At 49.6% G+C, this 18,129-nt stretch overlaps 1 protein-coding gene across 4 annotated transcripts in view; it reads left to right on the forward strand.

The window, feature by feature from the left end:
* The window catches only part of LOC146789998 (putative RNA-binding protein Luc7-like 1), a 183,268-nt gene that overhangs the window by 109,375 nt on the left and 55,764 nt on the right, over positions 1 to 18,129 (forward strand). For all 4 annotated transcript variants that reach the window (XM_085628318.1, XM_085628320.1, XM_085628317.1 and 1 more), the window contains one exon: positions 474 to 503. In XM_085628318.1, coding sequence (XP_085484444.1) covers positions 474 to 503 — 30 coding nt within the window. The remainder of the gene's footprint in view (positions 1 to 473; positions 504 to 18,129) is intronic.

An 18,129-nucleotide genomic window follows, 5' to 3' on the forward strand; every position in this document is an offset into this window, starting at 1 on the left:
ACCAGTTGTCTGTTTTCATTGTGGCTCCTGATGTGTAAAGGCACAAAAAGGAAAAGACATCCACGTGCTGGAATAGTGCTTATATCGCATCAGACGTGCTCAAACTTCAGAATCCAGACTGGTACTTGGGGAAATATCCTTAGATAAGGAATCTGCAGATAGTCTATCAGATTAGGGCCACTTTTCTGATAGCTAAGCTGTCATCAAGACGGTCACATGAGGAGATCAATAGGGTTGTGAGAACACCAATTGTATTTAGGAATGGGAGAAAGTTGCAAAGCATTCTGAAGTCCTTTTATTGAGAGGCACAATTGTATGTGTTGGTGAGGGCTAATCAAAAAAGCCTTACTTAGCAAGTAACTAATTCTTAACACTTCCCCGGAAATACTTTCTAAAAAACATCCTACCTTTTGTTCCTGTGTTGATTTTGCTTTAAATGGAGATTAACAAAAACTGATTTCATTTAATTTTAGGTCGAAATCTGGAAGCAGAGACCACAGAAGGTAGGTTTCTTTTTATTTCATTTTTTAAAGTACTGATTGGTAATTGCTTCAGTTTACCAAATTGTATTTCATCAATTAGTAGGCTTTAAATCTAAAAATGTTAGCTTCTTCGTGCTGTACTTAATTCCACCACATTGTTTTTATGCCCGGAAAAGTTTCATCTAAAGTTAAAATGTGGGTATTGATGTAGACTCTAAGCTTGTCTTGAGTGACTACGCAGATGTTATTTTGAAATCCCCTTATTGCTTCTCTATGCCTGCCGTTTACAGAAGTACAGGTGAGGGGGAATTAGTAAATGGGCATGCCTCGGATCACTCTGAGTGCAGTTAGTTGAGACTTAGGACTTCAGGATTTTTGGCCTTGATTTAGTTGTATGCACATTTTGCGCATCTACAAAACAATTTGTTTCAAACTGAATGGGTTGTTATCTTTCCTTAGCCTAAACAAGAATTTCTTGTATCTCACTTGGTCTAAATTTGGCTATATTTGCTTATTTTCATTAATTCGGACACAAGCTATGACTAAGTTGCATTTGTTTTTTCATTTTAAATGAACTAAAAAGCGACTAGGTTAAAACCTACATGGCTAATATAATTCTATTAATGTCGGCTGCAAAAGAAAAGTGAAGAAAATACTCTCTTGCAGCATGACTAAAGCTAGATTTGATACTGCATCCATGAGTAGCCAGTAATTCTGGAGTCCCAACTTGCCTAATTAATGAGCGTTGCTTACGTTTGATTTTCTAGTTATGTTAACAATTTACCTGCAGTGTAGGATAGTCTTTTCTCACATTTTTGCCAGGCACTATATGTCCGAGGCATGTGTGCTGTAGATGCACATTATTTTTTGCATACTCCTGTCATCTAGTGTTGGGTCCATATGTTTGCAAGTTGTTTTTCTTAGAAGTCTTACCTAGCCATGAGGTAAGGTGACTCCTTTCCGTGATAGTGCCCATGGGCATCGACTCCATTGTTAGATTGTTTTTTCCACCATCGAGTTGGGGCTTGTATTGCTGCGCTGCTGGCTGAAACCGTCCTTCAGGTTCCCCTCCGTGAGTAATTCACACTACCCTTCGGTATTATCGTACGCGTTTTCTCCTCTCCCCGTATCCAATCGGGAAAGTCTGATCTTTCGTCCAAAACATTGTGGGTGGCCTTAAGGCCTAGCCGTGTCGATCCACCCCTCTGCCGATGGAACAAACTCAGTTTCAATTTTGGCCTCTGTGCCACTCTAAGTACCCTCGCACCGATCTACACCAGGTATGCAACTTATGCTGATCACCGAAGCACAAGGAAGAAGACTGAGGACTGTTCGTTCAGGTCGAAAAAGATTCCAATATCGTTGGGCTCGACAACGAGAAATGCAAAACCAAGGCACTCACACACTCAGGATATCTTCGGTGAAGAATCCAAACAGGAAGAAGCAGCAGCTGTGAAAGAAGAGGAGGCCTTCTTGGTCCCAGATTCTAATTCCGACCTAGAGATTGAGTTGGATTCAGAAGACATTCCAGTGGGACAGGGTGTCTTGAGTTCCAAAGCCTCATACCTCAAAAACTATCTTTTACCAAACATAAGGCTTCGGCACCACCTCTGCCTTCGGGCCTTGGTTGGCACGGAGACTACTTTTCTGATGCCCCGCCTTTGGGCCCGGCACCAAAACCAGTGTTCAAGCCTTCCGGCTCGGGATTGAGCCGAGACAGATTGTCTTTGGACCCGAAACATTCCTCTTCAAAAAACGCATCTGGCTCGAGCTAAAATCCTACATTTCAAAAGAAGATTCCCCTTCGAAGCAGAAACCTTCCGCATCAAAGGACAAGTCCGGCACCTACCTTTATTAAAAGGCATGATGAGATATGCAGACGCCATTTTTAAGGACCCTGTTCGTGCACAAATTTTAACACCTAGGGTTGATAAAATATATAAACAATCACCCTCTGATGTGGTTTTTATTAAAGGACCGCTCCCTCTAGATTCCACGATAGTTTCAAAAGCTCGCAAAAGAGCAAACTCGCAGGCATCTGGGGATGCACCTCCCCAGATAATGAATATAAGCATATTGATGCATCTGGTAAAAGGGTAGCTGGTCCTGCTGCTAATCACTGGTGCATTGCCAACACGCAGGGCCTATTAGCTAGGTATGACAGGTGTGAGAAAGTTCCATCTTTCTTGCATGGTATGCCCCCACTTTTTGATGAATTGCTGAATGTACTTTGACTGAGTGTGCCCTGGACCCCTGCCAATCAGGTGCCCAGGGCCTATGTTCCTCCCCTAAAACAAACCAAACCCAAATTGGCAAAACCTGGCCACATGTCAGCCCCTAGTAAATGGTACCCTAAGTACCCAGGGCTTTGTGACCAAGGAAGGCCTCGAAGAGCTGCAGCACACCTTGTGCCACCCTTAGAGGCCCTGTACCCTTATACTCACTCACTCACTCACTCACACCCACCCTCTGCAGGCTGAGTGTTTGTGTGCAAGACCAAAACAAAGTCGACATGGCACACATCCCTGTGTGCCATGCCCATCACCTACACTGCCATGGCATACCTCAGTCACCCCTCTAGCTGGGTGCCTTATGCCAATGGTGTGGGCACAGGAGCAGGAGCCCTGTGCCCCTACAGTACCTAGGTCAAACACGAGCTCCACAGCACCATAATGGCAACACTAAAGACTGGGATGTTTGGTATCAAACTTCTCAGCACATTAAACCCACACTGATGCCAGTGTGCGATTTATTGTACCAAGCACCCCAGAGGGCATCTTAGAGATGCCTTCCTACAACTAACCTACAATCCACGTCTGCTCTGAAACTGCCCAGGCTGCCACACAGCAGACACGTTGCTGGACCCCTGGGTGGGAGAGCCCCTGCTCTCCCGGGCCTGCAACAATGCACATCCTGGGTGAGGTGCTAAATCTCCTCCCCCAGGATGAGCAAAGGGAAGCTTCAAAGGCCTGCTGCCTCTAGGAGTTTCCCCAGGCCACTGCAACCCCCCACTCTGGTGGGAAGCTTGGCCGGAAACCCCATACAAGGACAGAGGATGTGCCAGCCTGCCCACCCCACCCCTCAGGTGGGGGAGGCGAGGTGAAGCACATCTCCGGGCTCTCGCCATCTTGAAGATGGGAGGCCCTACCCTTTCAGGATTAGGCTACTGCCCCCCTCCCACAGGAGAGGGGCAGGATAGGGGGTGTACCCACCCCAGGACAAGGACCCATTGGTCCCTGGCCTTCACCTACCTGTAACGCCCCTAAATCTAGTATTTAGGGGCACCCTGAACCTTCCTTCCCCAGATTCCAGATTCCGAAATTACAAGAGCGAGAAGAAAAGAAGACCTGCCCTGCAGCTGCAAAGGAGAGGGAGACACCAACTGCTTTGGCCCCTGCCCTACCGGCCCGTCGACCTCGGACTTGCTCCTGCTCCAAACCCGTTATCTCTTGTGGCCAGCAACCTCAAACCCCGGAGGACCTGGCTACCTTTGAACTCTGATCCCCTGGGACGACCATGAGTAGAGGCTCTACTCAGAACCTACCTTTCACCCCTGGCAGCAGCCCGCAACCGCGATCCCAGCCCACTCTGCACCCGCCAAGCCTGGCCGGTGCCGGAGTGAACTAAACCCACGAGGACGAACCCACGGCGACTATGACCCCGAGTCCGGCACCCAAGGACCCCCCTCGACTATCCTGAAGAAGCTTGCAGCCTCAGAACAGAGTGCCACCCCAACCGCGATCAACAAAAGGGTAAGATTTCTGACATCAAAAGGCACCCCTGCACCCGGCGCCCCACGACCCTCTGTGCCCAATCCCGGGGTACCTACCTATCCTCCAACTACCCAACTTACCCCTCGAAGTGGTGGTGGCACATGAAGAGTCCTCGTCCCCGAGCCTGCAGTCTTTTTCCAAACCGGAGATTTCCCATAGAAATCAATTGAGCGCCCGACGGCTCAAAAGCACCCAGCCGCCCGAGTGGCCCTGGCAGTGAAAACTCTACTCTAACCTACTTCCCCGCTTGCCTTGAGCAAGTGACCAGGAGCCCAGCTCCCACAGCCGCGTGGCTTGCCCGACAGCAGCCACCAACCCGGGCCCCCCTATCCCTCATAGGGTAACATTGGGCCTAACTCTCTCTGCACCCAGCCGCCCTAGAGTCGCTGAGGGTGAACTGACTGTACCTACCTGACACTGGGGGACCCCTGAGTCTATGCCCAGAACTTCAACTCTGCCAGTCGAGTAGTTAACCTGAGGAAAATGAAGTTAGCGGTTTAAGGGTAACATTGACTGGCTTTTTCTTGGAAATTCTTCTAAGTGTGAACTTTTCAAAACTCAAAATATTCACCAAAGATCAGCCGAGTACCAAAAACGAATTTACTCACCTGCTCTTAGGTGAACTCCCAGTGCTGGATCTCGGTGCCCAGCACTGACTCTGAAAAGTACCCACAACTATACTTACCTTTAACTCCTTTTTCTTCCATAGGAAACAGACTGCTTTTCTGTGAAATTTCTTCTAAGTGTTGATTTCTGCAATTTCTAAATATTCTTCAAAAATCGTATAACATCTGAAAACGTAATTACTTACCTGTTTTGGATAAATGTCCCAGTACTGAGTCTAGACACCCAGTACTGGATTACAAAAGTAACGATAACCTACTGTACCTGTAACCTACATTTCCTTCCATAGGGAATCATTGATTGTTTGCTCTGAAATATTTTCTAAGTGCTCACTTTTGAAATAGCTAAATATTAGTTAAAAATCATATCTGAAAGAAACACGTTAGATTCCTCACCTTAGACTATCCCCAGGCGTCAGACTGGATCCGGAAGATTTTTCGTCAGCAATACCCCTTGCGCGTCGCCTGCGGCTCCGCGTCAGTCGTCTGCGTCGTGCGCCGGAATGACGTCGTCGGAGTACTTAGACGTCGCCCTCGCGCGCTGACATCAGTTCTTCTTTTTTCCGCGCCAGTAAGCGCAGATCCGGGAGAGCTACCCCTTTAGTCACTTTTTGACTTTTTTCGATCCTTTTTGATCTTGTCTCGACTCCGGTGCCGGTAGGATGCCTGGTTTTAAAGCCTGTGCTGACTGCAACCGCTTGATGTCGGTTACGGACCATCACCGCCGGTGCCTTTACTGCTTGGGCCTCGACCACGACGCGGCGTCGTGCTCGGACTGCAAGGCCCTGACCTCAAAGGCTAGACGGGAGCGGTCCCGTAAGCTTCTCGAGCTTCGCCACTCGGCTCCGCGCCCCTCTCGATCCCGGTCCAGGAGGAGGTCCAAGGATCGGTCGCGGAGCCGCAGCCGTCGTCATCATCGATCGTCTGGCTCCAAGTCTTCGGGTAAGTCGAAGCACTCCAAGAAGCGACACCGCTCTAAGGACTCCCCTCGCCGGTCGTGCGACTCGGCCGAGGGTCAGGGTGGTTCCACCCCCGCGGCTCCAGCGGAGCCGCAGGCGCCGCGCAAGTCCCCATACCCTCAGAAATGCCAGCTTTTGATGCTGGACCTCAGTTCTTTTCTCTGGAGGTCGGGCTTCAAGCAGGACAGCCTGGGCCTCCAGAAGTGTGAGCCGGGAGTCCTGCTCCGTACGTTGGAGTTTGAGTTGGCCTTTGGCAAAGCAGGGGATGGTGGCCTTACCTGCCTCCCATAGGGTGCCAGGAGAGGAAACAAAGCTCTGGTTAGTGAAGAAGTAATGACGAAGCTCTTTCCCCCCCCCCCTTATCTGTAGCCGAATTATTTGTCCTGGAGGAACCAGGCGTTTAACCGCCAGATCGGGTGGGAAGACGCCAGGAGGTTGGCCATCTGCATAGTCACTGGGGAGTGGTCTGATAACCCCTGGGGAGGATGGTGATGGCCTGAATTGTTCGGCAGTCCAAGGCCAGCAGGAAGAGCTAATTCAGCCGGCATGTGTGTGGTGGGAGGCAGATAAATGGATGTAAAGCAGAGTAGTCTGGTGCCAGAGCCTCCAGGCATCTCTGAGGCTCAGAGTAGCAGCCCAATTCGATAGTGGACTGCGCAACTCTGGAGACTGAAGGGGCCGCAGCAGTGTCAAGGCCTGGGTCCATAACAGTGTTGACGTCCACCCCCACGACAGTCGTTCCTGGGGGCAGGGCAGCTACTAGTGTGGTGAGACGCTGAAGTGTGGAGGACAGCAGGGGGGTGGGGGGGGGTAGTATACAGCGATTAGGTTCAGGTATCAGTCCCCAATGTTCCCTTCCAAGATAAAGAAGCAGCCCCCAGGGTCAAGTATTACGTTACTCGCCACAAATGGAAGAGCGCATCGTATCGGGACAGCCACCCCTTGTGATCCTCGGGTAAAGCCAGAGTGCCAGATACCACCATAACCATAGCCCGCCAGGAAAGCGCAGTGATTGCCTACCAGGTGGGTCTCCGAAAGCATCAGTATGTCCACTGTGTCTCGCTGGGCATATCGCAGGACCGCAGTGCGCTTGACCTTATCTAAGAGGCTGTTAACATTCCAGGACATGTAGAGTGATGCCATCCCGGTATAGCTGTCGGACATGGGGAGACTGGGTGGAGGGTTGGAACCCGGCTTGGGCGATGGGTGCGGGCAAGGTTGTGTATTCGGGCAGGATAGCGAGTATAAATCGACAGTGTGGGTCTCTGCATGTTCGCTTCGCAGCTGAGAAGTGCTTGTGCAATAAACAAAGGAAACCAATAATACAACTTGGGACAACAGCCTCCCCCCCCCCCCCCCCCCCCCCCCAAATCCAACGCTATACTTCAGGAACAGAAGCATCAGTCGCCCTAACAGTGGAAAACTAAGAGAACCAAACTAGAATGCTTGGGAATGGGGAATCATGGAGGACCCCTCATCATATTAGGATGTGCATAGATGTGTCCATCGGGAAATTGAAGTAGTGATGAGCTGATGCCTAGTCGCCGAGCCAGTTGCAACCAGAAGGTAGAGGTGGGCTCATGCGGGATCCATGAGAAGCGTCTGGCTACGAGAGAGATCTGTATCGGGCAGGTCCAACAGTGATGGCTGAGAGGCACCCTCGGGTCTGAGCGACCGGAGGAGCCAGACCGCTGCATGACTAGGGGGCCCCCGGGGAGCGTCCCAGGTGACCTCCAGCGGTGCTCGCGGGCGATTGATTCCAGTTGCCGGCCTGTAGGGGGCGTTCCTCTGTTGCCCATGTCCATGCCTCCTCAGGGGTGTCAAAGAAGAGGGTTCTATTGGAAAACACAACTTGCAGGCGAGCTGGGAAGAGGAGCCTGTATTGTATATTGAGAGCACGCAGCTTCTGCTTGACTTCCCCCAAAGGAGTGGCGCTGGCCCTGGACCTCACAAGTGTAGTCGGGTAAGATCATGATCATTTGATTTTCATATTTGAGGTGTAGCTGCTTACGGACTTCAGCCAGAACAGTCGCGGTCCTTAAAATTGAGGATCCGTATTATGATCGGTCTGTGAGGTGCCCCCAGAGGCGCCTTAGGAGCAAGTTAGTGGTGTTCCCGTTTGATCGCGAACCATGTGAAGTGGGAGCCCTCCAGTATCCATGAGCACAACCACCGCTCCATGAAGTCTGCCGCCCAGCTCTGCTCCGCACCCTCCGGAAACCCCACCAAGCGAAGGTTGTTGCGACGGGACCGGTTTTCGGCATCCTCCGCCTGCCGATGAAGCTCCTGGGTGTGAGACTGGAGACGAGCGACTTGACCTTTAAGCTGCTGGACCTCATCTTCCACGGTGGAAATGCGGGATTCATCATCTTTAATCCGGGCCGTGGCGTTTCGAAGGTCTTGCCGAATAAGGGTCACATCGACCCAGACTTTGGCAATCTTGCCCTCCACCGAAGATTGCGAGGCATGGGTAGCCTGAAGGATGGTGGAGAGGTCCGCAGTGGGTGGGGCATCTTTGTCCGTGGTTCCTCTAGTCGCCCCAGAGTGCGTGGTAGTTAATTGGTCTATTTTAGTCTGGGTGACAGGGGTCTTGGTTGGCTTGTCTCTACCCATGGCCGTCGCCCAGCAAAGTAAGGGGTCCAAACATGTCTCCAGCAGTCAATGAGGAGGGAAGAAAGAACGGAGGAGGAGGATTAGGAGGGGAGAAAGGCCGGGCCGCTTCAAAGAGCATTTTAAAAAAACAGCTGACTATACTTTGCCATTTAAAGTAATGGCAAAGCTAGACTTTCCCCTTGTATATGTGTAAGTCAACACTCTGGCAAGCAGATCGAGTCCTAAGACAGGGTGCAATATATCCCAGGGGCAGAAAATGTAATTTGACATATTTTGATAGAAATGGCACTAAACTGTCATTTTTACTGTGCCTAATTGGAGAGTAGAGTTGGGTGCTGACCCATCTGCTGTGCTGACATGAACAATTCGACCAATAGAAGGTATCAAACAACTCGTTACTTTAAGCTCACTTGATTCTCAGGTCGAAAATTAGCTTAACAATTTGCAGTGTGCAACTTTAGCAAAATGACCTTTTTGTTGCGCTTTAGTCCCCTGTACACATATTGGTTACACATGGGGTCCTGGAGTATCATCCGAGTGCAGCTGGGACCTCCAAAAGACAAGTTATCGACCCAGGAAGGATTGGCCCATGACTGGGATAATGGACTGCTGCGAGAACCAAGAGGACTTCTAGAGACGTCGACCCTGTGATTAGGACCGCCTCAAACTATTTGTGGACTGAGTAGTTGTTTCAGCAAGACCTCAGTCGATCGCATCACAGCCACAGCATCCTTGAGCATCTTTAACAACCTGGGTCCCTTACATCAGGACCACTTCATAGGAAAGACCTACAAAGGATAAAAGTGCCTGCAACTGACTAAAGACTGCTCCCCCTGCTGAGGTTGATTCTGAGGACCTTGCTGGTCCCCATGGCTGGCTCCCTACTGGAGTTTTGTCACTGAAAGTGACTTCAAGTAACCGCATTAAAATCATCCCAAACTTTTTAGTGAAAGTTTTGCAGTGTGAATCCTTTCTGGATTCACATGCTGTGCATTATTCTGCCATCTAGTGGTTGGGTCCGGAATTGTATTTCTCCTTTTGTTGTTGTTTTTTTTGTTGGTGGGTGTTGCCATACCACCATTTGACGTTCCTCTGTGACGTCGACGTGCTTCCTCTGGAAACTTCCACCTTTTGGTCGCCATCTTCAGATTCTTTTTTTCCGCCGTTGGGTCTGGATCGATATGGAACGAGCTCCTGAAGATTGGAGAGAAGAATCGACGAAAATTAACAAAAGTATACAGAACAGGAGAAGTTCTTTGACGTACCGGCCTTAGAGTCTGGGAGCCGGGGCACTGCGAAGAAGAAAAAGATTAAATTCAACGTCATACGAAGAATGCCCATACATAGGGATCCCTGTGTGCGGTAATGGAGAAGACACCATTCAAGTTCTGCGACACTTGTCACCACAAGTACGCACAGAAGAATCCGCATCCAGTCTGCAACCTTTGCCTGCCACTGGACCACCGAGGCGAAGACTTCAACACATGCTCTGCCTTCACCCCAAAAACTTTGAGGAGAACAGACGTAGAAGAGCAAATTGCAGCATGCAGGGTCAATGCCCACCACCATCTCATCGAGACCTGGGCCTCGCTAGCGAAGAGAAGGACAGTGTCGCCGAAGGCCAAGAGGACACGTACGTCCCAGTCGTAGAGGTCGAAAAGAAAACTTCGAAGGAGGTAAGAGAACCATCAACCCCGAAAAAGATAGGCACCCCACGAAAGAGTGACTCTAAAATCCTCAAAGGAGCCTCGGCGTCGATACATTAGAGTACCACAAACGCGTCCGAGAACAAACAGTCCGTCGATCCTTAGACAAAGACTCTGAGATGGCAAACGCTAGAAAAAAACAGTCGTCGAAAGACCGTCACGAAAAGGCCTCTTCGAAGAAGGAGAGGGTTAAACAAGCTTCGACAGCGGCGTCGGCAAGCTTGAAAAGAAAGGCAGAAGATCTCGACGCCGAAACACAAGCGCCCGAGATGGAAAATAAAAAGAGGCTCGAAGCCGAAATGGTGAGTATCTTGCAACGCAAGACAGATTTCGATGAGAAAATGAACCAATTCAAAATTCCGCTGCAAATTTCAACCGACATCGCAAAGGAGGTAGAGGAACTAGAGCCGCCAACAACTCCAGAACCGGACGAAGAATACTTTTTCAACACCGAAGGAGAGGAAGAGGACCAAACCTATGAGGGTTTGGCAACCTCGGAGGCTCAAGACCTACAGTGGCAAGATTTTGACGCCGAATCACCAGAAGTGGTGGATACATATCCATCAAGGCTTTCACCACCAGGTGACATTGGGATGTACAACCAAGTCCTAAAGAAAGCATCAGACACTTATGGAGTGCAATTGGAGGAAGAAAAGCCCCAAACATGTTTTCTACTAGAAACCTTGCTACCTACCCAGACATGGAGTCAATTCCTTCCCATGCTGCCAAGTGTACTGAACCAGGGTAAAGCAGCCTTTAAAGAAAATACCACATGTAAAGCAGTCGCACCAAGAGGGGAGGAAAAAGTACAAGCGTTCCTCTAAGGATCCTATGTACATCAGAGGGTCGGTACCAGCTGACTCGCTTATTACTTCCATGGCTCGGAAAAGAGCTAATGTCCCCACCAATGTTGGCCCCCCACCAGACAAGTAGAGCAAGAGAATGTATCTCATGGGAAGAAAGGTGGAAAGAAATGAAGCGATACAGTGGTGCATCGCAAACTCTAATGCATTGATCAACAGACATGCATATCATCATTGGAAGGAGGCAGGAGAGCTACTAAAACACCTGCCAGAGCAGTTCCAAAGAAGGGCAAACCCCGTAGTGGAAGAGGGGGAAAAAACCTTGCGAAAACATGTTTAAAATCCACCCTAAATGCTACAGAAATATCTAGCAGACAAATGATGATCGGGGTTACTGTGAGAAGACACGCCTGGGTACGAATCTCCGGTTTCAAACCAGAGGTACAGAACATACTAAACTCTCCGTTGAATGGTGAACAGCTATTCGGAACAGCTGTGGATGAGAAATTAAACCAAATAAAAAAGGACAATGAAGCAGCAAGGCCCATAGGGGCACTATAGTTCAGAGGCATGCGTAGAGGCACACCCTCACGGAGACCAACAGGCAGGGGTAACCACCAACCTGCAACCTCACACCAAACCTTTCAACAAGGTTGCCAAGGAGTAAGCCACGGGCAACTGGGTCAACAACCACAAAATTGACTACCAACATGGAAGGCAATCCTTTCGAGGGCGCCCGCGGGGAAGAGCCCAACTGCATAGAGTGACCACAAACCACTTCCATGTGACTTCACTCCAAGGGTTGCACACCCTCAAACAATGCACAGTGTGCTACAAGATACAGGCACAAAATAAAATCATGGTCCTATAACCAAACAATTCTCCAACATGTTACAGCAATAGGAGGCAGGTTAAGTTCCTTCCTCCAAGAGTGGAAGAAAATTAGTGCAGACAAATGAATAATAAACATTATACATTTTAGTTACTGCATAGAGCTTGCAAAACAACCTCCAAGCATGGTGCATTCAACAAAAGAACTATCAATTGCTTGAAGAAGCACAATAACTTCTGAACAAAGAGGCAATAGAGAAAGTACCACACCGGGAAAGGAGCAAGGGTGTTTACTCCACGTACTTCCTCAATCCAAATGTAGACGGAACTTTACGACCAATACTAGACCTAAGGTACCTAAACAAATTCATAAAGACTCGAATTCAAGATGACAACTTTGTAAGAGGTTAGAACTCCGATACAAACTGGAAACTACATGGCAACTATAGACTTAAAGGACGCATACTCGCCCATTCCCATGAGCAGAAGACACAAGGGTCTATTAAGATTTGTGATCAACAGAACACACTACCAATTCAGGGTGCTAGCATTTGGACTGAAATCTGCACCAAGAGTCTTCACAAAATGCCTAGCTGCGGTAGCGGCCCACCTAAGACGGAAAGGAATTAATGTTTATCCGTACCTGGATGACTGGTTAGTAAGAGCAAACTCCTACAATCTCTGCAAACTATACAGCAAGTCATACAGACACTGATCCAACTCAGTTTCTCAATACACTAGGACAAATCTTCACCAGAGCAAGTAAAGGTGTTTTTAGGGGCAGAAATCAACACCATACTAGCGAAGGTATTCCAAAGCAGGAAAAGAACGTTCGCAATACTGAAGGAACCACATCGATACCACAAGGGGCAAGCTCTGATGGTGAGGACAGTGGGGAAACTGCTACGGATGATGGCTTCATGCATTCACCTAGTCCCAAACATTCAACTGCACATGATAATGTTCCAGGAATGGGTTCATGAACAATGATCACAGGCAATGGGGAGTTGGGAGGATCTAGCGGTTGTCACAAAGACAGTTCATCAAGAGATGGCATGGTGGAACAGAAAGAAAATTGCACAGGGGAGACTCTCACAACCCACTCCAGCAGTGACTATCACAATGCTTCCCAGGTAGGATGGGGAGTGCACATGAACAACCTGAAAGTAAGGTGTGAGAAAGTGGCTCTGTATATACTGTTCCCTAATAGGTACAGGGTGTACAGAGTCCACAGTCCCCCAGAGGCTGATAGAGGTCAAAGTTAGGTATGACCTTACTCTCAAAAGTGGTAGCTTGGTCGAGCAGTAAGGCAGTACCAGAGGACAGTGTAAAGCATTTATTGTACACACTCAGTCAGCAAATGGTTTCACACACTCAATAACTGAACTCTAGGCCAATGATTTGTATATATAAAATATATGCTTGTTTTATTTTTAGAACCACAAAGGGGGTAAAAATATACTTTCTCAGAATGAGAGGTTGAATATAAATACTTTTGTTTCAAGCAATAAATTTGTGTAAACAGTCACAGTTGGTTGCAATAAACAATCCTATTTCCTAAACATAACAATGCATTGAGCTCAATGGTAAATTTAGGTTATTTGTAATAAATTACTTTTCAGATTACTTTTGGAATTCCAGGTCTGGATCCTAGAACCAGCCTGGGGTCAGTATTCAGAATCAAGTGATGAAAGTCGACTTAATAACTGTAATGATTTTTAAATAATATTTAGCTATTTCAAAAGTTAGCACTTAGAAAATATTTCACAGAAAACATTCAATGGATCTCTATGGCAAGAAATTCAAATTGCAGGTAGAGTACTTAATCGTTACTTTAGTAATCCAGGACTGGGTGCCTAGGCCCAGGACTGGGGTCCTTATCAAAAGCAGGTAAGTAATTTCGTTTGCAGAAATGGTACGATTTTAAAAGAATATTTCAAATTTGCAAAAGTAGACACTTAGAAGAAATTTCACAGAAAAGCAGACAATGGTTTCCTATGGGAGAAAAATGAGTTGGAAGTAAGTATAGTTGTGAACACTTTTCAGAGTCAGGGCTGGGCAACAAGATCCAGCACTGGGAGCTCACCTAGGAGCAGGTGAGTAAATTCGTTTTTGTCACTTGGCTGATTTTTGGTGAATTTTTGCAGTTTTGAAAAGTTCACACTTAGAAGATTTTTGAAGAAAAAGCCAGTCAATGTTACCCTATGAGGAAAATGAAGTTAGCGGTTTAAGGGTAAGTACTCGACTGGTAGTGTTGAAATTCCGGGCATGGACTCAGGGGTCCCCCAGTGTCAGGTAAGTACAGTTGGTTCACCCTCAGCGGTTTCAGGACGGCCGGGTGCAGAGAGAGTTGGGCCCAATGTTATCCTATGAGGGATAGGGGGGCCTTGGTTGGTGGCTGCTGTCTGGCAAGCCACGCGGCTGTGGGAGCTGGGCTCCTGGTCACTTACTCAGGGCAAGTGGGGAAGTAGGTTAGAGTAGAGAGGGCACTGCCAGGGCCACTCGGGCGGCTGGGTGCAGGGTGCTTTTGAGCCTTAGGGCGCTCAATGGAAATCAATGGGAATGTTCCGGTTTGGAAAGAGGCTGCAGGCTCGGGGACGAGGATGTTTCAGGTGCCACCACCACTTCGAGAGGTAAGTTGGGTAGTTGTAGGTTAGGTGGGTACCCCGGGATTGGGCACAGGGGGTCGCAGGGCGCCGGGTGCAGGGGTGCCTTTTGACGTCGGGAATCTTACCCTCTGGTTGATCGCGGCTGGGGTGGCACTTGGTTCTGAGGCTGCAGGCTTCTTCCGGGATGTCGAGGGGGGTCCTTGGGTGCCGGACTCTGGGTCAGTCGCCGTGGGGTCGTCCTCTGGGTCTTTGTCCACTGGGTCTTTGTCCACTCCGGCACTGGCCAGGCTTGGCTGGTGCAGAGTGTGTTGGGTTCGCGGTCCCGGGCTGGTGCCAGGGATAGCAAGTAGGTTTCTTGAGTAGAGCCTCTACTCGTGGGAGTCCCAGGGGCTTAGAGCTAAAGGGTAGCCAGGTCCTCCGGGGTTGGTGAGGTTGCTGGCCACGTGGGATGCCGCGCTGGTGCAGGTTCGAGAGTCGACAGGCCGGTAGGGCTGGGGCCAAAGCAGTTGGTGTCTTCTTCTCTTTTTAGCAGCTGCAGGGCAGGTCTTTGTTCTTCTTGCTCTTCTTGTCGTTTTTCTATCTGGAATCTGAGGAAGGAAGGTTCAGGGGGCCCCTAAATACTAGATTTAGGGGCGTTACAGGTAGGTGAAGGCCAGGGACCAATGGGTCCTTGTCCTGGGGTGGGTACACCCCCTATCCTGCCTCTCTCCTGTGGGAGGGGGGCAGTAGCCTAATCCTGATAGGGTAGGGCCTCCCATCTCCAAGATGGCGAGAGCCCGGAGATGTGCTTCACCTCGCCTCCCCCACCTGAGGGGTGGGGTGGGCAGGCTGGCACATCCCCTGTCCTTGTATGGGGTTTCCGGCCAAGCTTCCCGCCAGAGTGGGGGGTTGCAGTGGCCTGGGGAAACTCCAACTGGCGGCATGCCTTTGAAGCTTCCCTTTGCTCATCCTGGGGGAGGAGATTTCTCACCTCACCCAGGATGTGCATTGTTGCAGGCCCGGGAGAGCAGGGGCTCTCCCAACCAGGGGTCCAGCAACGTGTCTGCTGTGTGGCAGCCTGGGCAGCCTCAGAGCAGACGTGGATTGCAAGTTAGCTGTAAGGGGGCATCTTCTAAGATGCCCTCTGGGGTGCTTAGTACATTAAATCCTACACTGGCATCAGTGTGGGTTCAATGTGCTGAGAAGTTTGATACCAAACTTCCCAGGCTTCAGTGTTGCCAATATGGTGCTGTGGAGCTCGTGTTTGACAAGCTCTCAGCACCATGTATTCTTAAGTGACAGCACTGCACTTACAGTGCCCAGGAATGGACCCGGGTACTGTAGGGGCACAGGGCTCCTGCTCCTGTGCCCACACCATAGGCGTAATGCACCCAGCTAGAGGGGTGGCTGACATATGCCTTGGCAGTGTAGGTGATGGGCATGGTACACAGTGATGGGTGCCATGTCGACTCTTTGTTTTGTCCTGCACCCAGACACTCAGCCTGCAAGGGCAGTGTGTGTGTGTAAGGGTACAGGGCCTCTGAGGGTGGCACAATGAGTGCTGCAGCCCTTAGAGGCCTTCCCTGGTCACAAGGCCCTGGGTACCATTTACTAGGGGCTGACATGTGGCTAGGGTTTGCCAATTTGGAGTTTGTGTGGTTTAAGGAAGGAACATAGGCCCTGGGCACCTGATTGGCAGGAACCCAGGGTACACTCAATCGAAGTACATTCAGCAATTTAGCAAAAAGTGGGGGCATACCATGCAAGAAAGATGGCACTTTCTCACATAAGGGGATTGTGGACACAACAGGATGTGGTAAAACGCATCAATTTCCTGCAGTTAAAGTGTTCCTAGCCTTAAAAGCCTTTCAGACTCTACCGGGAAAGGGTGTTAATACAAACAGACAATACAACCACCATGTTTTACATAAACGAGGAGGGACAGTCTTTAGCGCACTCCACCCTAGCCCAACAACTATGGAAACTGCAGGCTGCGTGTTTTGGTGCAGAACAAAGTGAAGAGTCGACATGGCACACATGCCTGCAACCTACTGCCCTGGCATAGATCAGTCACCTCTCTAGCTGTGTGCACTATACCAGCAGTGAGGGTACAGGTGCATGAGCCCTGTACCCCTACAGTGTCCAAGTCCATTCTTAGACATTGTAAGTGCAGTGCTGCCATTAAGAGTACATGGTGCTGGGAGGTTGTCCCTACAAACTCCACATCACCATAATGGCTACGCTGAAAACTGAGAAGTTTGGTTTCTAACTTCTCAGCAATTTAAACCTACACTAATGCCAGTGTGGGATTTAATGAAAAATGCACCAAGAGGGCATCTTGGAGATGACCCCTGAAAACTAACCTACCACTAGTGTCCAGGCTGAGTGGCTGATTTCAGCTGCCACCACCAGACATGTTTTGGGACCCCTGGCTACTCTCTGGGGCCTGAAACCATGCTCATCCTGCGACGAGGTGCCCAGCCTCCTCCCCCAAGATGGGCAGGGTTCACAAAGGGCAAGCTTCAAAGTCTTGCCCCCTTTGTGAGCTTCCCCGGGCCACTTGCTGCTCTCGGCAACTAGTCCCCACTGGTTCTGACCCCCACTTTGGGCAGGAAAAATAAGTGAGGAAAAGAGGTGTGCCCACCTCTGCCAACTCCAGTCCACGCCATCTTTTAGATGGGTTTGGACCCAGCCAACCAGGGACCGGCTCATGCCCCCCCCCCCCCCCCCCCGCCGACTAGAGGAGGGTGTAATAGGAGGTGTACCCACCCCAGGGAAGGGACCCATTGGTCCCTACCTTTTGCCTACCTGTAACACCCCTAAATCTAGTATTTAGGGGCACCCCTGAACCTTCCTTCCTCAGACAAAAGAAGAAACTACAAGGAGAAGGACCGAACAGCCGTGCAGCATCTAACAAGAGGGAAATGCCCCCCCTCAAACCTGCTTTTGCAAAATCCCCCCCCCCCCCCCCCCCACCAGGAGCTAGTATGAAGATCCGACCTTAAAAGGCACCCCTGCACCAGACTCCCCACTCCCGACGCCCCACTCCCTTGGGTGGCCCAACCAACTGTGTCAAACCAACCCCCAGCATCCCAGCTTACCTCTTCAAGTGGTTGTCGCACCCAGAAGACCTTTGTCCCAGAGCCTGCAGTGTGTTTGTAAATCAGACTCCCCATTGAAAGCTACAGGGCTCCTGACACCAAACAGCACTTTGCACCCGGCTGGTCCAGTGCTGCTGAGGGTGCACCTTTTGTGCTGGCTTGAACCCCCATTTGCCCAGAACTTAAGTGTAGGAGCTTTGTTCCCACAACCCAGTGGCCTGCTTGTCAGCAGCCACCAACCGGAGGCCCCCTATCCCCCATTGGATAACATTGGGCGTCAGCACCCGGCCGCCCTAGTGCCGCTAAGGGTGTAACGAGAGTACACCCTTGACCCTGAGTCTAACCCCAGAATAGCAACTCCCACAACCCAGAACTTGCCTGCTAAACGAGAACACTATTTTCCTCAATGGGATAATATTGACTGTTTTCTAGGATAAGTTTCTTAGTGTGGAGTTGGAAAACCTAAGAAATCCTTTTAAAATTGTACTAAATAACAAACCCTTTTAGTCACCTGTTTACCGGAAATGTCCCAGTGCAGAATCCAACTATACTGTACTGTGTAAGAAAAGTAATCCGCAAAGTAATCTACTGCTCATTTTACTAAGAAGCCTATCCAAAGTATATGTACTGTTTTCCCAAAGCATTACATT

This window comes from Triturus cristatus, chromosome 10, assembly GCF_964204655.1.
Source record: "Triturus cristatus chromosome 10, aTriCri1.1, whole genome shotgun sequence".
NCBI lineage: Eukaryota > Metazoa > Chordata > Amphibia > Caudata > Salamandridae > Triturus > Triturus cristatus.